General features: G+C 45.3%; 1 protein-coding gene across 1 annotated transcript in view; it reads left to right on the top strand.

Moving 5' to 3' along the window:
• SLC35F1 (solute carrier family 35 member F1) overlaps positions 1 to 21,141 on the top strand; it is a 369,791-nt gene that overhangs the window by 281,693 nt on the left and 66,957 nt on the right. The window contains exon 3 of the mRNA XM_060238608.1: positions 20,117 to 20,244. Within this exon, the coding sequence (XP_060094591.1) occupies positions 20,117 to 20,244 (128 nt within the window). The remainder of the gene's footprint in view (positions 1 to 20,116; positions 20,245 to 21,141) is intronic.

Raw genomic sequence — 21,141 nt, forward strand, 5'->3', positions numbered from 1 at the left:
TGGAGCAGCTGACGCCATCTGGGTTTATCGTGCTAAACTGCTTCATTATTTGGCAAGCTCCTCTGGCATGATACACCTTGACCTGAGTCACTCTCTGGTTGTGCTGCATTGCAATCTATAGTCTAGTCATGTCCTTGTTACATAAATGATAGAGAGTGGACTGTCCTCCTTCTGTACATGGTAATGGTCTTAGGCGTGTTGCAGGTCTTTTCCAGTTCTGTAGTTTCTCATTTTTCTGAAGTCTTCGTTGAAAACAGAATCTTTCTTCAGTAACTGATAGCTATGTTGATCTATGTGTATTGATTATTTATCAGTAGCTTGGGACCAGTGTTCCCTCTAAGCTGAGTCACAAATTTTTAGCCTGCAGCTCACACATTTTGTCTTAGTTCAGGAAGGATGACCACAGAACACACTAATTTATGCAGTAGCTCACAACTTTAATACAAGTAGCTCACAGTGTTAATGCCAGTAGCTCACAAAGTAGAATTTTTGCTCACAATACTCTGCAGCTTGGAGGGAACATTGCTAAAAATGATAAAAACAAAATGAAACCGAATTGATCAGAAACTGAAATCAATAACACAGTGATTCAGGAATTCAGACACATTGTATCTAGGGGTGCTAGGACCAGCCTGGCAATGTGCAGGAGACCAGGTGGGGCAGGGACTGGGGGCGGGGGGGGGGGGTGGCCATCAGGGGCAGCATAGTGTCATTTTTTGGAAAACTCAGATGTGATGTCATGCCTCTCCAGAAATTAAACCATTGGTGATCCAGAAAGATGTGAGACATCACTGCCAAGTTTTCCTGAAACTGGCATTGCACCAAAAATAGATGGCAATTTTTTTCAATTCTTTCTGCTGTGGCCCCCTTGAGTACAATCAGGCAAGGCTCAACAGGGGCAGGAGGGGTCCTAACTCCAGCAATCGCACATCAACCCTAACTGCATTGCTTGGAATAATATATCCAGTGTAAAGTCTATTGCTAATTTTTGCCTATTACTATCCATAAACCTATGAGGCTACAGTATAAAAGATAATACTTGTATACCCAGAAGTGTGGGTTTTGATGTTTGGTTCCAGATTAGTTCATGGAAAGCACAATGAGGATGCCTACAAAGAGAGCTGCTAATAAAAAAAAGGGCTTTATAACTGAAAGGAGGGACATGCAGAGGAAATTATTACTTAGGGAAATCTAATAGCAAATGTTGTTGTTTTTTCCTGCCAAGGTTACCTTTTGGAACATGGCTCATTCCTATGCAATTTAGTATTATTGAAGTTATGTAGTTACATAGGTGGAGTTCATCCCACTGATTTTTCCCAAGCGTTTATTGCCTTAGTTTCATGGAGTGGTGACCCAGACATGGACAAGACCCACCTCATGGACTCTATCCCTGTGACTTTGGGTTCTGATGTAGCCTAAATGGTTTAGGAAGGCTCCTGTGCCACTAATTATGAAGGCTGGAAGGGACTAACATTCCTGAAGCACTTCTATAAACTTGGAGATTCACCCTAATCAGGATTTTTGTCCAATCATCTGGTCTCACCTTCCTTCTAAGAAATTGGACACTACACGTTTATTAGAGTAAAACCATGTTTTTAGAATGATTGTTATCAATAACTACATGTTGTAACCAGTGTTCCCTCTAAGCTGAGTTAGCGTGAGCTAGCTCCCAGATTTTTAGCCTCCTGCTCAGACATTCTTGTCTTAGTTCAGGAAGGATGATCCCAGAGCACAATAATTTATGCAGTAGCTCACAACTTTAATGCCAGTAGCTTACAAAGTAGCATTTTTGCTCACAAGACTCTGCATCTTAGAGGGAACATTGGTTGTAAGCCCATTGGCCTTCTTCCTGGTATTTGTTGTTTTACATTTTGTCTATCTTTGATAAAGATTACTCTGAGTGAAGCTTTAAAATTAGCTGTTTGACTTTTTTTAGAGAGGCATTTGCAGTCTGACAACAGCTTTCAATACTTAGTGCTGGTGTTGTTACTGGCTGAGGTAGGCTGAACAAGTAAGGAATCGTGGGGTATAGACAGGTAGAAATCACAATATGAGCCATAGTTTCTAGTTATTACCCAAATAGGCTGACTCCTATTGAATTGGGAAATTAGCTTAGAAGAGGTGGGAGACTGGGATCTCCACCAATGTATACCAGGATCTTTTCCTTAGAGAACTGTCAAATAAACCAGGCAGATGTTCAACTAGAAGGGCTTGTTATTAAAAAAAAAAAAACGAAATAGGAATGAGCAAAACATACACATAAAGCACACTGAAAGCACACAAGCTAGCTAAGAGGAAAATAAAGGGGGAAAGAGGGACAGCTTTATTGGGGGGAAGGATAATACTTACCAAATCTTGTAGAGGAAGATCCCTGGAGAGGGCAGAACAGCCTGTGTTTCACAGAGATAAGATGGGAGGAGATCCCGCATGCAAATGGGGGTGCATGGTAGCTCTAAGAACACACAGATGTACTGCTGCTTGGGTGACCTTTATATAGCAAAATTGTTTCTTGGGACTATGCTGAGTGGCTGCCCCCAAAATAAGCAAAGATTTTGGAAGAGCCTTTCATTACTCTTGCTGAGTTTCACTCTAGCTGTAAATCTTGCTTGATAACTCTTTATTACAGGATAAATATTGCTTATTGAGGGTAAACAGGTGAAGAGGAGGGAAGTGATGAGGTTAGTTTGAAGTGCTGTAAATGTCATTCTTGGGAGATCCATTTGTCTTGATCTTTAGAGTGGGGGGGGGGGTTGTTAGTGGGTCAGCCACTGCGCTTCACCTTCCAAAAATATGTTCCCAGGCTCTTGCTTGGCAGCAACCATTTTGTATGTCCAGGTTGTCATTTTATTTCCACCTTTCATTTCTAGGCCAGGCAGTGCCCTGCACATATGATTTTGGGGTGATATTTCAGAAGGGCATTACTTCTCTCTAAGTGGAACTGCACCTTCTGCAGGAGGAGGGTCTGACTGCTAACATGGTGATTCATAGAGCTGCCCTTTGTCACTTCTGGTAAGAACTTCCAATAAGTATACAAGGCTGCATTAAAATCTCCCACCACTGGGGCTTGGACCGCTGGGGCTTGGAAGCCCTAGATTTGATTGGTTTTAGTTTGGTTGCATGGGACTAATTTATCTGATTTAAATGTCCCCTGTTTAAATCAGAAGATCTTTTTTCTGAATGTAGGAGATGAGTTCCAGAAACAATTTTTGCTGTTACTTATTTTGATACTGAAATGTGAATGTTGCACACACCCTTTTTAGAAGCCTAAAATTTTAAAATACATTCATTCAGAATACATCCACAGTTGATGAGGGATTGTAATTTTTCAGTGCAACGTCCTCCACAAAACCTTTCTTCAAAATTCAAAAATTATTGTGAAAGGTTATATTAGAATGAATGTTAAAGTATGTGAAAATGGTGGTGCTCTATGAGTCAAACTTAGCCTTATGTCTTCTTCCCATGAAATGCAAACTAGATTAATACACCCATGACTTATCCAATATCCTTGATATCAAGTTCCTTAATACAGCAGGAACAGAACAGGTGTTCAAGTGGTTCATTCTGCTTTTCATTTCATGGACCACTATAAGGATGTTAATTGGTCAAGGTCTGCTCATGAATTAATTTATTATAGTCATTACTACTCTTACAATGTCTGCAGTTCAGTAGAACTACTTCCTTTGATGATAAACATGATCAGGACTTTTTTGTAGAAAAAGCCCAGCAGGAACTCATTTGCATATGAAGCCACACCTCCAATACCAAGCCAGCTGGAATTGTGTTCCTGTACGTTCCTGCTTTAAAAAGTCCTAAACATGGTATTTGAAAGTATCTGGTGAGCATCCAGTTAATAGGCAGGGCAATATAACTTTGGCAAAAGCAACATAGCACTTCATGTCAATGTATTATTTAAAAAATCATTACCTCCACAGACTTAAAAAAAAGACTGTCTGTGCTAACAATGTGTAAAGAGGAACATGATTGTGAAACATATTTGTACTGAAAGTATGACTATTCAGCCAAACTCAGTTTGCATACACTGAATTGGAGAACCTGAGATAGTTGCTACCTTTGGGGGAGGGGAAAAGAACAAAGTTCTATTCAGCCATGGAGTCTGTAATCAAGATGTTTTATCAAATTACAAAAGGATAGAAGACAAAAGTAATGAAAGGAAAACCTATGCCTGCTTTTATTCTGCTGGAGAAAGGTCAGAGGAAGAACTGATGTTGCTGGATAAATTTTGATTCTGTTTGTTCCGTTTTCTTTACTTTCCCAAATGGCTCAGTGAAAACGTGATGCATTTCACATCATTAGTAATGATGCATTTCGCATCACTAATAAGTGATGAATGCCAGGAACAGAATATACTGAAGAGTTAGGAAAGCTTAAAAAGAGAATTGCCCTAAGGAAATTATTTTTATTTATCAGCGTAAATTAATAGAAACTGAAGTGGCATCATGTTTTCTGTGTTCAGTAATGCAAATGGTTGGTTTTACACAATTTTTAGAGCTGAAATCTTCTTCAGTTTAAATTAGAGTGCAAGTGAGATAAATTCATTCCAGACATCACTTCACCTCCTCTCCAGTTAGGTTGCCCACCCCCAGGTGGGGCTTGGATTTCTCCCAGACTGCCAGGTGATCTCCAGACTACAGAGATAAGCTCCCCTAGATAAAATGGCAGCTCCAGAGGGTGGACTCCATGGCATCACAGTTCTCCCCTCTCCAAACACCACCCTTCCAAAGGTTGGAAGAAAGGCTTGGCCATGCAGCAGCAGCCCCAGAGGAGGAAGCAGGAGAGAGCAAAGGGCGCTTTTCTTTGGTGTGTGTACATTATGTCTTCTTCCTTCTCTCTTGAGGCTTTGCAACACAGCGACAGTAGTAGCCAGGAGAAGGAAGCAGGAGAGAGCCAGTTGCTCATGGGCCAGATACTAGTCCTGCAGGTGGGCCACATGTTTAACACCCCTGTTTTAAATTGTATGTTCTATATGTTGTTGCTATCCACTCTCAGTCAGTTTTTAGAGAGTGGATTATAAATCTAATAAAATAATAATAATAAAAGCTTTGCTGTTTCATGTTCTGAGTTTGAATCAGTCAAATCAGAAACCTGCTTTGTAACTGAACAAAGTTAAAGTCCATTTGGCACCTCCTAGGATTACAACTGCTCTCCAGGTGACAGAGCTCAGTTCGCTGGAGAAAATGGCTGCTTCAGAAGGTAGACTCTAAGGCATTATACCCCACTGAAGTCCCACCCCTCCCCAAACCCCAACTCCTCAGGCTCCACCCCCAAAATTGCTAGATATTTCCCAACCCAGAGCTGGCAACCCTATCTTTAGTTTTGTTCATCAAGCCTACTGTGTAGTTCCTCTCATAACAGGCCAAATGAATGCCAGGTGGCATCCTGAGTCCCAGCATTCCCCTCCTTAAGGACTAGAAGAATAAACAATCCCCAAAGCCTCAATTATAAAAATAAAAGTATAGAAAAAAACAGAAAGGAAGTTTGGAAGTTGACCTCTTAGTTTTGAGGACTGGTGACAGGGTGTCATCACATTGTTTAAAGAAAGGTGAGGCAAAACAGAATAAATGTAAATGTCAGATAAATGCGTAGCAGATTTCATTTCCATCATATTTTTGACTCCCTGTATTCAGTTTAGGCAGGCAGATGTCATGACAGTCGATTTATTTTTAATACTAAATTGCCTTAGCTTGGTTTGACTGAACACCATTGGAACAGGATGATTTATTCTTGGGAAATGTAGCTGGTGATAAAAATACTGCCAAAGCAAAGCTGTCAGAAGAATTCAGTCTTTTCAGAAGCCTTTTCCATGATGAAAGGATCTTCAGTTTTCTCTTCACAAACATCAATATTTTATGGGGAAACTTGATAGTACAAGGGTGGCCAACAGTAGCTCTCCAGATGTTTTTGTCTACAACTCCCATCAGCCCCAACCAGCATGGCCAATGGCTGGGGCTGATGGGAGTTGTAGGCAGAAAACATCTGGAGAGCTACCATTGGCCACCCCTGTGATAGTAATTTATACTGTTCATCTGTATGTTTTTTCAAGAATAGAGTTTTGGCTGTTGATGCTCTGATTTTCATACACGCAGTTTCTAAAAAGCTATTCCTGGAGCTGTTAGCACATGTTTTCAAGTTCCTAACCTTCCTCTTCTGTATTCCAAATAGCTTAATTAGCCTAAGTCTGCCAAACACTGAACACAGGGAGGTGTGATTGACAACAGTGATCTGTACAAACTACCTGAGCATCAGACAAATGTCTTCTGTATATAGCAGCCGGCACTAAGCCGCTTACACTCTATAGTTATCGTCCATTGCTCTGTGTTAAGTGCTTTTGAGATGAGAACAAGGACACTGTAAGCCAAAATGCCCTCAAAACGAGGTTGGGGAATTGTCAGGTGGGCACCCGGCTTAATCAGGATCTTTTTACCTATGTATACAGGATTCCACATCCAGAAATTAATGCTCAAATTTATCAGGGACACTAATTAAGTAAAAACTATTTAAATTTATTCCTGAAAAATATAGGCTTACATACAAAACAAATAATTCACAAAACACACATACAGTCCTAAGAAAAATAGAGAGAGAGAGAGAGACAACACATGGGTAGACAAACAGGGTGATAATTACCGATCGTAGTCTTCAAGGAAGGCTCCAATGGCGACAAAAGAGGATGGGGGAAATGGGACCCTCAACTGTAGCCAGAATCGGGGAAGGATCTAGACAACGGAAGTGGGGTACTGCTAGATGCACACATGTGGGGAGCTGTGTCACAGGTTATATAGACTACCTTGAGCCTTTAGGGGATGGGAGGTACAGGGGTGGATGACAGGTGGTCAGCTGGTACATGACATCAGAAAAAGGGAGGCTCTGCAGTGACCATAAGGGCTGGACTAGTGCAGTAGCCAATAGCCAGTTAGTTGGTGGCACCTAATTGGGTGCCCATAACTGACCAATGAACAAGCTTGAGTCCTGGTTACCTGGTTGGACTTTCAGGTTACAATGGACCAGGGTGGGGATGCTCCAGGATGACAGTTGGGGAGAAGAATGGGGGAAATTACTGGGTGGAGGTGTGCTTAAGACTATTAAACTTATCTAAAAAGGTGACAATAGATGGCCAAATTGCTACCTAAGGTAACACCCGGTTTACACAAAGGAACTTGGCTCACTGAAGATGGTCTTCCTCTTCTTCAGTCTTCTCTTGGCACCAGTCTTTGTCTTGAGTTCTGTTAGACAAAGGCTTAGGCGGTCTGGCAGGATCCATGCCTAAGATAAGCTTGATTGCCTTATGCAGAAGTTGAAGCAGCTGTTGGATACATGAGTCTCTTGCTTTGCTGTAATGGAGTCAGGAAAACAAGATGGATTCTGGTGGTGTTAGCCTTTGGTTCATGGAAACAGGATGGAAACTGTTTGCCTGTACAGTTCATGGTGGTGTGGCTTCTTCCACTGCAGCGGCCAAGACTGGGCACGCAAGGAACAGTTGGAAGCTCGTCTGTAGTTCTGGCTAACACCCATCCAGAGATGTGGAATGCTGCTGCAAAGCTGAGGCTTATAATATCCACATAAGCCTTAGAAACCGTGGGCAAAGTCCACTTCTTAGAGCAGATGTGTGCAAGTCAAAACTCCAGGCACCCTGGCAACCATACTGGTGATCACAATGTCCATGTGTATGAAAAGTAGGGGGCTTTTTCTTACAACACCCATTTGTTTAGAATGGCTGTGTACTTTCAATTCTATAGAAAATTATGCACCACATCTAATCCAAATGTGAACTTAATTTCTGACTATTTAAAATCTATTAATTTCAATACTGTTTTGACACAGGAGCACTCTTTTTTAGACAAACCGATTTCTTTGTATGTATTGAATTTGGCTTCTAGTTGAGCATATGCTAAATAATGCATTGTCAGTCCACTTTCAGTGCACTTTAGTAATCATTTGCAAGTGAATTTGGCCATTTTATGCAGTAAAATCCAATTGCATAGTGCATTGAAAGTGCATTAGTCATCTCTCTGCACATGATGGAGAAACAACTCACTTGTACCACTGTCAGACAGAACACACATTACTGAGAGGGGAGGGGGGGTCACAAAGAATAATCTTCAGAAAAGGATGCTTTTTTACTTCCTTTTATTTGTGGGTAGTTCCTAATAGTGTGACAAGTGTCTTTGCACTTCCTGGTTCCCAGGAGAATAATGTTTCCAACCATTAAAGTCTGTCACTACTAGTAACTTCAAACAATACATTGTTGTTAATGATGTTGTTCTTGTTGTTGGACTTATTTAATTGCCCCAGCCCAGCCTAGGCCAGGTTCTCAGCAATGTACAACAGATAAAACAATATAAAATTTAAAATTCAAGTTAAAAATATATCAACATGTTAAACAAATAAAATTCTTAAAACCCTTGATAGTGTCCCACTATTAAAGTTCTCCTTGCAGACTATCAGAGTATATTTAGGGGGGTGGACAAAAAAGAAATGAAAGGTGCCGATCAAAAGGCTGGTGGAACATCTCTTCCTTGCAGGCCCTGCGGAATTGCATAAGGCCCCCAGGGCCCGGATGTCATCTGGCAGAGAGTTCCACAAGGTTGGGGACAGCAGGGCCTGTTTAGGGCCAGAGATCACTAGTAGATTACTATCCAAGGAGTGTAATACTCAGCCAGGGACATAAAAGAGAAGATGGTCCCACAGATATGTTGGTCCAAGTCTGCTCAAGGCCTTAAAGGTCAAAACAAAAACCTTGAATCTGACTCAGTGCTCAACTGGAAGCCAGTGTAGCTGGCACAGTTACACTGAGTGCCATCCGTGGCGTTCCTGACAGGACTCTTGCTGCTACATTCTGGACCAGCTGAAGTTTCTGGGTCAGTCTCAAGAGTAGGCCAGCGTAGAGTGAGTTACAGTAGTCTAGTCTAGAGGTGACCATCACATGGATTACAGTGGTCAGATCCAAACAGGACAAGAGGGGAGCTAATTGCCAAGCTTGGTGTAGGTGGAGGAAAGCCACCTTGGTAATATGCATAACCTGGGCCTCCATTGAAAGGGAGGCATCCAGTGTCACATCCAGGCTCTTGACAGATGACGCTGGTGTTAATGACATCCCGTCAAGTGCCAGTAATCTACATTCCAACCCCAGCCCCGTTCCCCTCAGCCATAGAACTTCCATCTTTGATGGGTTCAGCTTCAATCTGCTCTTCCTTAGCCAGTCCACTATGGCTTCTAATCCTTTTGCCAAATCTTGCTGTACATTGGCCAACTGGTCACCCAATAACAAATATAGCTGGATGCCATCCGCATACAGATGACACCCAAGACCAGAACTCTGTGCCAGCTGGACAAGGGGGTGCATATAGATGTTAAACAACAGCAGAGAAAGGAGTGCCCCTTGAGGAACCCCACAAACTAGGAGGAACCTAGTGGACACCTCCTCACCCTGCACTACCCTCTATCCCCAACCGTGGAGAAAGGAGGAGAGCCATTGAATGTCTGCTTTGCATTACTACATCAGAGCCTTAACAGTCTTGTAAAGCTGAAATAGTAATATGTTAATGATTATGGTCCAGCAACTTATTGAGTATTCAGGAATACAAGAATTTGCCTTATACTGATTCAGATCATTAGTCCATCAAGTTCAGTATGGTCTACTCAGTACTGTCTACAGCAATTCTCCAAGGTCTCAGGTAGAGGTTTTTTCATATCACCTGTTTTCTGATCCTTTTAACTAGAGATGCTGGGGACTGAACATGGGACTTTTTCCATGATGAGATACTCTACTACTGAGCCATGGCCCCTCCCTTCACTGGACTGATTTTTTATGGTTGCATGATGACTGTTTGCTGATAGTACTGTAAACAATCTGATTTAGAAAGTGCTGTTTTAAGTTATTCCTCATTGTACAGCAAAAAAGTTTTAAAGATTATTTCATTTTTTACAGTATTGCATAGACTTTATAGCATTACAATGGATCAATTTGGTTACTCTATCAGAACCGCTCAAAATGCTGTGGTTGCAGTGGAGTGCTTATATGCCAGTTTCTGCCAGCATGCCTTATCCGCTTCCATTTAGCTTCATTCGCCTGGTCAGTTTCAAAACCATGGTTTATGTTCCAATCAGAGTCACTCTTATTAGTCTGTCCTCAGGATGGATGTTTTTTCTTTCAAGGGTTGTAGCCCTTTGATAATTCCAGAGGGTTGCCAATCCATGTCAGTCTATTGTAGCAAAATAAAACAATTGCAGTGCACCTTAAAGACTAACAACATTTATTCCAGCATGAGTTTTTGTGAGTTAGAGCTTACTTCTTCAAATGCTACGAAGAGGAAATAATTTTCCGTGTTTTATAAATCCTTTGATACTGTAAAGCATGCTTGCCCATTTCCCAACATATTTCAGTGATATCGAAGGAGTATGTCTAATCACTTTGGAATCATGACTGTTGGAGATAAACTTTTAAACTACAAGGAACAGATTTTCCTGTAGATTAAGCGCCTCACTGTTGAATCTCAGCACATTCATCAAGTAAGCGAACCCAAGAACAACTTTTTCTTCTGTGTTCTCAAATCAACATGAAATGCTTGAGCATATTGAGTATGTTAAATACATCACACTGCAATGAAGGAGTGTGTTTATGATCATTCAGAGCATAAAGGTTAATGGAACCATCTGATGATATAATGAAACAAACTAGCTTATTCCAATTCCAATTCTTAAATTATCCACTGAATGCTGTCTGGGCAAAGTACTTAATGTAATCATTGATAGAGCTCAAGCTGTTTCTTTACTTGTTTATGGAAGTAAACAATATCTGTTTTAAAACTTTTAAATTATCTATCTCAGTTTAGCTAACAGAAGAGTAAACAACTAGGATGCAGCTGTTACACTGCTAATTGAAATAATGTCCAATCTTTATTAACTAATGAGGGGAAAAGTCATATTAGATAATGAACAAATGGCATTTGAGTGGCACATTTGATTCAGGCAATCCAGTGTGTGAAAGACTACTTTAGGGTTATTCTGACAATCAGGGAAATGTAGCCAGTTGCATTTTAGACTTTGCATTGTATTTCCCCAAGTTCCCAATCATAGGCTGATAACAGACCGGCACTTTGGGCCGACTCAGAGACGCCTCTGAAGTCGGCCCAAAAAATCCTTGCAGACGGCAACATCTGCCTCTCGTCCCCATCCCGCACTCATCCCATCCTCCAGGCCGCTCCACCTAGCTCAAAAAGCTACCACTTGGGAAGTGGTCACAAATTTTTGGGCCGGCCGCCAGTCACCTCCACATCATCTAGAAGGGGAAGGGTTTCCGACTTTTTTTCCCTGGCAGCCCGGTGGGAGCACTTGTGTGCAGGAGCACTCTGCCCCTTTAAGAAACACTTCTGAGGCACCTCCCCGAGTGGAGGTGCCCAGCCGCCACACTGATGGGATGGGGCCACCTCCCTGATACCGTGTGGTGGTTCCGGGACAGAACCCCAGTACCTTCATTTTTTTTCTTTCACCCCCACTCCCCCATCTTCTGTTTATTATCTTCTTTGGTTATCAGTAAAAAAAAAAAATCACACATCAGGCATAACTCATGGCCACCATGAGAACTTTGTCACACAACAGCTGCTGTTTTTTAATAGGAACTCAACCCCAACATGCTTCAGGAGGCTGATTTGAAGTGGGATCATCATGCAGGGGGTGGAGGGACCTCAGCCTTATTTCTCCATGCCATTTTCCTGAGTTGAAACAGCCCCAGGGATTAGGGTTGCTAGGCATGATCATCACGCCAGCAGGGGGATTTGGGGGGTGTTCTGGGAGTGGTTTGGGACATCCCTGATGTGATGACATCACATGAAAGTAATGTCATTGTGTTGGTGACATTGGGGGCGATGCTCTGCTTTTTGGGCAAACTCATTGGTTAAAATCGGGCTCAAACTATAGAGTTTTGCCCAAAAAAATAGAACTTCACCACACAGTCACTGACATGATGACAGCACTCCAGAATGATGTCATCTGCTCAGGGACATCACATGCCAACATCACTGTTTGGGGATGGGGATTCCCCGAAAAGCCTTGAAAATGGGAGGATCCCTTGCCCAAACCATGTGTCTGGGAACCCTGCCAGGAACTGGTATTTTTCCCATGTGGACTGCATGTGCATTGAATATTTCCACGTGCAACCTCCTGATGAGGTAAATATATTTGCAAATGCCCCTTGATGGTGTCAAGTCTGATGTTTCAATAACGAGACCTTCTTGATAAAAAAGTTTATAGTTTATTGTAACATGTTGCAAGACTGTAGAAGCAGATTGAGAGACTGGCGAGCATGCACAAAGAGCAAACATTTAAGGTATACATCAAAAGGATTCCTGAGGGTGGGGGCACTCTATGCAGGGCACATTCACACATTGTTATTATTTTATCGTTCTCAAGCACCGGCTGGCCTTGGGCGCTTTCTTAGCCCCGGCTATCTCTGAGAAGGCACCACAATCTTGTTCCCATATTCCCGTTTCCAAGCATTGCTACATAACAAAGGAGGGGAGGGGGGGAAGGAGAGCTTCAGCTAGCAGCATCTGAATACAGAGTGGTTTTACCCAGGATCCTTTTCCTGAACCAGAGTTTGCAACTAAACTACTCACACATTATAGCAGACTTGACATACTGCCCCCCCTAAGCCCCCTCCACCGCAGGGGGAAGGCGTTCAGTTGGTTTACACTCCGGGGTGTCTTGTGCGGTGCGGCAGCGGTCGACCACGGCAGGGGTGGGCCCTGTGGGTGGAGGGTGCCACCTGGACGGCCCGGGGTCCCAACGAACCAAACTGCAATGAAACACAGGGTGGATTTTACCCAGGGAGGCTGGCAGGTCTAGTTTCACAGTCACAGGATTGATTACTCTCTTGATCCTGAATGGTCCCACAAATTTGTAAGCCAGTTTCCGGGAGGGCTGGCTAAGGGGGAGGTTTTTGGTTGACAGATACACTGAATCCCCCACCTTGTATTCTCCCGCCGGGGTGTGGGATTTATCGTATTGTCTCTTGTAGGATTCCTTGGCTGCCTCAAGGTTTTCTTTTATGACCGGCCAGTTGTTGCTGGGCCCTCCCCACCATTGTTCGAAGGCAGTGGGAGCGTCTTTGTTGCCCCCCCCAGGCAGTAAAGGGAGAGGCTTCCCTTCATAGCCGAATACGGTGGAGAAGGGGGAAGCTTTGGTGGAACTTTGCATGCTGTTGTTATAGCAGTACTCGGCAAAGGGGAGCAAGTCCACCCAATCTGATTGGCGTTGCTTTACAAAGCACCTTAAGTACTGCGCCAGCACCCCGTTTACCCTCTCCGTCTGGCCGTCCGTCTGGGGGTGATAGGCAGAACTCAGGCCCTGTTCCATCCCCACCAATTTGCAGAACTCCCGCCAGAAGGTGGTAACGAACTGCGGCCCGCGGTCGCTAATGACCTTGTCTGGGAATGAGTGTAATTTTATCAAGTGGTCAAAGAACAGGGCTGCTAGTTTCTTAGCTGTGGGTAGTTGGGCACAAGGGATGAAGTGGGCTTGTTTGGAAAATGTGTCCACTACTAAGATGACTGTTTTGCCTCGGGAAGGGGGTAACTCCACTATAAAGTCCATGGAAACTATCGCCCAGGGCCGTTTGGCTGTCTCGAGGGGTTGCAAGAGCCCGGGTGGCTTCCCCCCCTGCCGCTTGGCCATTATGCACACTGGGCAACCTGTGACGAATTCGGACACATTTTTGCACAAGGAGGGCCACCAGAATTGGCAGTTCACTAAGTGCAACGTTTTCACATAGCCGAAGTGCCCCGCTAGCTTGGAAGAGTGGCAGAGCTGCAATATTTCCCTCCTCAGACAGTTTGGGATGTACAGCTTGCTTCCTTTATACCACAGCCCGTCCTTTCCCTTCTGCACCCCCTCGGGTCGCTCCTTTCCCTCCCTCTCGGTTTCTAAGGCGATGCGCTCCCGACTAATTCCGTCCAGCTCTCGTTTCTTCTGGGAGCGGGTGGTGACCATGGCCGCCACTTGGGACGGGGAGATTAATGAGTCTACCACCTCCTCCCTCTGGCTCTCGTGCTGCGGGAGCCTCGAGAGCACATCGGCCAAGAAGTTCCTCGTCCCGGGGATGTGCTTCAGGGTGAAATCAAATTTGGAGAAGAAGCCGGCCCACCTAATTTGTTTTTCGCTCAATTTGCGCTTGCCGGTCAGCGCTTCCAGATTTTTATGGTCAGTCCACACTTCGAAAGGGAGTTTCGCCCTCTCTAGCCAAGATCTCCAGGTTTTCAGAGCGAACATGACGGCGAATGCCTCTTTGTCCCAAATCGACCAGTTGCATTGTTCGTCTGAAAACTTGCGGGAGATGAAGGCGCAGGGTCGCAGTTTCCCCTCCCCATCCCTCTGCATGAGTATTGCTCCTACGGCCACGTCGGAAGCGTCGCACTGGACCTCGAAGGCCCTCTGCTCGTCCGGGTGGCTTAGGACGGGCTCACTCGTGAACAGGCGCTTCAGGTGATCGAACGCGTTCTGGCACTCGGGCGTCCATTTTAGCCCGGCCCCTGGCCGTTTGGCCTCTGGACCCTTGCCTTTGGTCTTTAGGACATCTGTCAAGGGCAGGGCGATCTGGGCGAACCCCTCTATGAATTGTCTGTAAAAATTTGTGAACCCGAGGAAAGATTGGAGCTGTCTACGTGTCCTCGGGGGAGCCCATTCCAGCACGGCTTGGACCTTTGCTGGGTCCATGGCCAGGCCGCGTTCAGACACCCTAAACCCCAGGTAATCTAGCTCCGTTCGATGGAACTCGCATTTGGACAGCTTGGCATATAGCTGGTGTTCCAGCAATGTGCTGAGGACCTCTCTCACCAATTTTACATGCGACTGCTCGTCTTGTGAATAAATAATGATGTCATCCAGGTAAACCACTACCCCCTTGTACAGGTATTTTCTCAACATATCATTGATAAAGTTCATAAACACCCCCGGGGCTCCTTGCAGCCCAAACGGCATCACCAAGTACTCAAATTGTCCCATCGGTGTATTGAAGGCCGTTTTCCACTCCCCCTCTTTGATGCGCACCCGGAAGTATGCGTCTCGTAAGTCCAGCTTGGTGAAGATTTCCCCCCCCCCGCCACCGTGCTTAACAAGTCCCGGATGAGGGGGATGGGGTAGGCATTTGACATGGAGATCACGTTAATCCCGCGAAAATCTGTGCGAAGTCTAAGTGAATTGTCCTTTTTCTTCCTGAATAGGACGGGAGCGGCGTGGGGGGCCGTGGTGGGTCGAGTGAACCCTCTAGCCAGATTCTTGTCTAGGAACTTGCGGAGTTCCTTCTTTTCCGCCCACCCCATCTGGTACAGTTTAGCTCGGGGTAAGGTTTCCCCCGGTATTAGTTCTATCGCGCAATCCGTGCTTCGGTGGGGGGGCAATTGGTTGGCTTCCTTTTCGCTAAACACCTCCATTAAGTCCCGGTAGGCTTCGGGGTTCGGGTGTATCTCCTCCACCGTCATGCACGCCCTCTCCTTCGCGGCGGGGGCTTTCGGTCCCCACGCCATGTTCCAGAGGTGGGCCTTGCATCCCGGGTCCAAGAACCTGATAGTCTGTGCCCTCCACCGGATCAAGGGTTCGTGCTTCTCTAGCCAACCCACCCCCAGCACCACCGGATACGAGCACGAGGGGGCTATCACAAAGAGCTCCTGATCCCAATGTTCCTCGATCCCCATGGGGCATGGTTGCGTCTCACGTGTGCAGGGCTCCCCGCACATCACGGACCCATCCATTTGCTCAAACAGCATCGGGTGGGGCAGCTGTGAGCTTTCTAGTCCCAAGGCCTCCACCACTTTGGGGGAGATCAGTTCTCTGTTACACCCCGAGTCTATAAGGGCTCTTATCTGCAGGAACCTCTGTAGTTTGGGGTTCAGCAGTTTCACAGTCACAAAATACAATTTCCCCGTCACTCTCACCATCAGCAGCGCCTCGTCTCGATCGACCTGCTGGTGGGCACCCTTCAGAGCAGCAGGTCGGGCTCGTTTACCACCGGCTCTTCTAGCCACGCTAGGTCGGCCAGCTCCGTGGACAGGAGCACCTCCTCCTCCTGCAGCTCCTCTTGCACCACCACCGTGCTGCTTTTCGCTGCAATCTTAGGGCGGCCGGGGGCTTTCTTCGGGGCAGACGTGACTGGCTTGGGAGGCTTGGTTGGCACCCGCGCCGGCGGGGGTTGTGGGCAGTTGGAGGCCAGGTGGTTTGGGTCCCCGCATCTGAAGCACCGGCGGAGCCCCACCAGTACTGCGGTAGCTGGTTTCTTTCCCCTGGGGGGTTTGGCCTTTGCGGGGCTCCCCCTCGCTTGGGCTTTCACGGACTGGTGCTGGCGCAGCATGGCCACCCGCTTGAGGTTGTTTTCCACTTCCCCGGCCAACTGGATCCACCCCACCAGGGTAGCAGGTCGAGCCTGGGTTAGGGCCTGATCCAGGATGCTCGCGTTCAGTCCATTCGTGAACTTGTCTATCTTCATCACCTCGTTCCACCCACGCACCCGGGCTATGTTGGCCTGGAAGTCAGCTGCGTACTCGCGGATGGACCTGGCCCCTTGTTGCATGTCGCGCAAGGCCGCCAACGCCCGCGACTCCTGCAGTGGATCTTCATACTGGGTCAGCAGGGCTTGCAGGAAGGTGTGCACGTCGTCCAGGATCGGGCTCCTGGTCTCGCACAAGCTCACGTACCACCTTTTCACGGCTCCCCACAGCTTCGAGCCCAAGTAGTCGACCCGGCTGAATTCGTCGGGGAAGGAGTGGCCCCAGTAATGCATGTAGCTGTTCGCCTGGATCCCGAAATAGTTTACTTCCTCCGGGTCCCCATCAAAGGTGGCGTCCAGCTCTCTTCCCACGTGGCGCGGCCCGGCTAGTGGGGCCGGTGGCTGGGGGGCAGGTGCCGGCGTGGCCCCGGCCCTGGCGGGGGCTGGCGCCACCACCGGTTGGCTTGGCTGGCTCCGTCCCTGCCCCCTGGGTCAGCCGTTTGCGGTCTCCATCCCTGCCCCCTGGGTCAGCCTGGTGTGGCGGTTCAGGATGGCTTCCCGACGTAGAGGGGCCTGATCCATGATGGTGGTCGAGGTCCTCGGTTGGTACTGCCGGGGGGACAACACTAGTTGGAACTCGGGGGGAGATTCCGCGGCTCTCCTCGGGTCTAAGACGTGCCACGGGGTCGCTCCCTCCAGTCCAGTGTCGGGTGGGAGTTCTCCGTTGTCCGGAATCTGGTCAACCATCTGGCTTTTCAAGTTGCCGGAAAGGTTGAACTCCAAAAAGGGAGTCTCTCAAAATGTCAAGTCTGATGTTTCAATAACGAGACCTTCTTGATAAAAAAAAAAGTTTCTAGTTTATTGTAACATGTTGCAAGACTGTAGAAGCAGATTGAGAGACTGGCGAGCATGCACAAAGAGCAAACATTTAAGGTACACATCAAAGGAATCCCTTAGGGTGGGAGCACTCTATGCAGGGCACATTCACACATTGTTATTATTTTATCGTTCTCAAACACCGGCTGGCCTTGGGCGCTTTCTTAGCCCCGGCTATCTCTGAGAAGGCACCACAATCTTGTTCCCATATTCCCGTTTCCAAGCATTGCTACATAACAAAGGAGGGGAGGGGGGGAAGGAGAGCTTCAGCTAGCAGCATCTGAATACAGAGTGGTTTTACCCAGGATCCTTTTCCTGAACCAGAGTTTGCAACTAAACTACTCAGACATTATAGCAGACTTGACATATGGGGCAACCCTTGGGCTGTTTGGGCTTGCATAAATGGCACAGGAAGAATGCTGAAGCTTCACCCTCTCACATTCTGATCCTAACACAAATCAGATTCCTGTGAAATATCAGAATTGAGTTCCAATGGGGAACTTGCAGCATCAAGTCCTTGTGTCCTTGTGATAGCCACAAACTGAATGTAATGTTTAGTTTGGCCCTCACTCCGACTTCAGAGAAGCCATTAGCTCTCTCTCTCTGTCTCTCCACATACAGCTTTACTCCACACAGCTTTATTTATATAGCTGACTCCCCCCACCCCCAAGTACATTTTCTCTTTAGAATTATTACCGATGTCATTTCTCAGGACTGTTTGACAAACTGTGCATACACACGAAAATGCACATCCCTGAATAAAACTTCACAGGTTTTTATGCTGGACATGAACTGATGTAATATCAAGTTGGCCACTAGAGGGAGCCAAATGTGTGGAACAGAAACTTGCATCCCTCCTTCAAAGAAATAGGAATTTCTACTGTGCTACTGTGATTTTATTGTGATTTTATTACTACTTATGATGTACTCCACTCTGAGCTCCCAGTGAGGGAGTGGATGGAATAATAGTAATAATTTGGGTGGGGCAGAAATGAATAAATAAGTAAATATGAATAGTTTGTGGATTGTAAAGCCCTTGTTATATGTCAATATAGCTTTGGAATAAGCAACAGTATTCATTGGAAAGCCTGCAGTTTAGTTTTCTCCTCTACTGCAATCCAATCAGGTAGCCTCAGATACTTTCTCTCATTCCTATCTCACTCCCTATCCCCATCTGCAGTATAGTGATCATACTGACCTGCCTTAAATAGCTATTTTAAGGCTTAGGTCCAGTTCACATTTCTTAGTAAATGATTAGAGCAACACTGTTAAACAGAAATCCCATTTTGTTCCTGTGGGTTTATTCCCAAGAAAGTGTTCTTAAGATGGCAGCTTAGGTTGGCATTTGTTACAATTAGGATGTCACCTTTCCAGTTTAAGAAAGTTCATTTGCAGCAGTAGCAAATTATTCATGCTGCAACCAGGAGGAAATTTTGTTAGAAAGATAAATCAGAAGAACAAGGATGGGACTTGGCTGCCCAATGGCTGTTTGTTTGTTTTCTTTTAAATCAGTCTAATCTTTGGCCCAATGCTAAGATCATTTAACCTCTGGGAAGCGCTAGATTTAATCAGTGGCCCTTGTTGCACTGCCAGTCTTCAAAAAGCAGAAACTGAAGATTGTGTGATTGACAGGATTTGTCTGCAAGGGCATTGATGAACGACTCTTGCTCTGCATGAAATCGATTCTTGGAAGCTGAGCTACCAATTATGCAAAAAAAAAAAAAATTCAACTCCTGATTGTGTTCATATAACCTTCCTCTAAACAAGTCCAATATGCTTGACTTGAGTCAATCTGCAGCAGCTAAGGGAAGACACACAACACTAGGCTGCTAAAGTCTGTAAACAAAATGAAGGTTATTTGATCACTAGCTCTTTTTGTTAACTCTGAAGGCCATGAACATTTGTCATCCTATTTCACAAAAGGCCTTTTGCATTCCCTAGTGTACCATATGTTTTATTGACCAAGAAGAACTGATGGAACAAGACTGTATAGCAAAAGGATATTCAAAATTATACGTGTGTGTGTGTGGCATTTGCCCTGGGAAGTGCAAGTAATTTTGAACATTCAACCAACAATTATGGTTGTGGTCTTTTGACTGGGTATCTCTTGCAGAGTAGATTGGATTACATAAGGGAAAGTCTAAGGTTGACTGGCAACCAAGTGGGAGACCAACTGGGGTGGAGACATGGGGGTGGACTGTCAGCGACAGTATAATATCACTAACAGCTTTTCTTAAAAGTGATGCCATGCTGTCAGCAACAACATCTTTTGTCTGCAGTGTGTGGACAGAGGAAAGGTGGAGGCAGAATGGGGGAAGCCGGAAAAGGAATCATGAATGTTACCACTGTGCCCATTCATCCAAGAGCTTTGGATCTCTGGTGCCCTGAGTTTGCCAAAGGAGAGTGGATATCAGTCTGACATCTTGCTTAATCCCAGCTTTCTTTACTTGAGCCCTGTCCTGATCTCTCAGCATTCTGGTATGCATGGGTTGAGCAGGGCTGTTATAAGAGTTTTGGAACAGTGGGAAGGGGATAGCTTTAGAGTGAAGCGAGGAGCAAATTTTTTAAAGATCAGCCTCAGTGGTATTTATTGGTCAATAGTCAATTTATTGGTCAGTTGGTCAATTTATTGGTTTGTTTCCTTGCTCCTCCTGAAGATAGTTCTCTTGTTTGAATAAGTTATTATCAGCATTATTGTAGCTTTTAAATTTTGTTCTCCTTTTCACTTCCCCACCCCTGGCACTGCAGGAGAAGAAAACCTACTGGCAATCTTGAAACGAAGATGGTGGAAGTACATGATCCTTGGAATAATAGATATAGAAGCAAATTACCTGGTAGTTAAAGCTTATCAATATACAACTCTTACTAGTGTACAGGTAAGAATTTCTTTCTTTTCCTCTGCTGTCTTTTGTTGTTTATTTTTTACCTAAATGTGTCATTTTGTAGTGGGGAGCAGGTCCCTGCCAGCACTTGACAGGCTAGTAGCAGAAAAACAGGGCAGGGAGCTCTTCAGAATTGCAGAACCAGAAGTGGCATCATTACATCAGTGTGCCACTCTAGGATTCACTGAAAACTAACATGTCATATGTTCCATGTTACAAAAATGTTTATGGATAAATCCAACTTTTCTGCTGAGAGGAGTCCTGTTATCTTCCTGTTGTCCTAGCCGTTCATATCTGTATCAGCATCTGCCTGGTTACTCATGTCAGCTTCTACTCATGCAGTGACTGGCTAGGGCTAAACCACATTTTGCACCAGATGATTCCATTGTAAAAGCTGGGAGAGCTCCCTGTGCTGGTGTGAGTAGAGGCCTCAGGAATGGACTACCTTCATAAACTTAGTAAATGGCCATTTCCCTACCTAAACAGTCATGTCCCTGATTGTTCTGTTGGCTGACTGCCGGGACAGACAGTTCTGGCCACCCATACTATATTTTTGTTGCAGAAGAGTAGGACTTTTTGCTTAGTATATGCTGTTAGCTGAATTCAACAGAAGAAAGAAGATGGCCTCACACCTGCAGATGCATCTTAATTATATTATTAATTATATTGTTAGAATATTCTCTCCTTAATTGGAAGGTATGGCAATCTCGCCCTCTTCCCTTCCACATGCACAGGATTTTCCCTTTGTTACTTCTTTCTTGCTTGCTGAGCAGCCCCCACTATTTTCTTCTTATTTCTTGGTCTGCAGCTGTCCCATCCTGTCATGTTATAATATATTTTGATGCTGGCCCAGCCCAGGGACTTGAGGGAAGAGACAAAAGTACCTAGTTA

The sequence above is a fragment of the Heteronotia binoei genome, chromosome 1 (genome assembly GCF_032191835.1).
Source record: "Heteronotia binoei isolate CCM8104 ecotype False Entrance Well chromosome 1, APGP_CSIRO_Hbin_v1, whole genome shotgun sequence".
Taxonomy (NCBI): domain Eukaryota; kingdom Metazoa; phylum Chordata; class Lepidosauria; order Squamata; family Gekkonidae; genus Heteronotia; species Heteronotia binoei.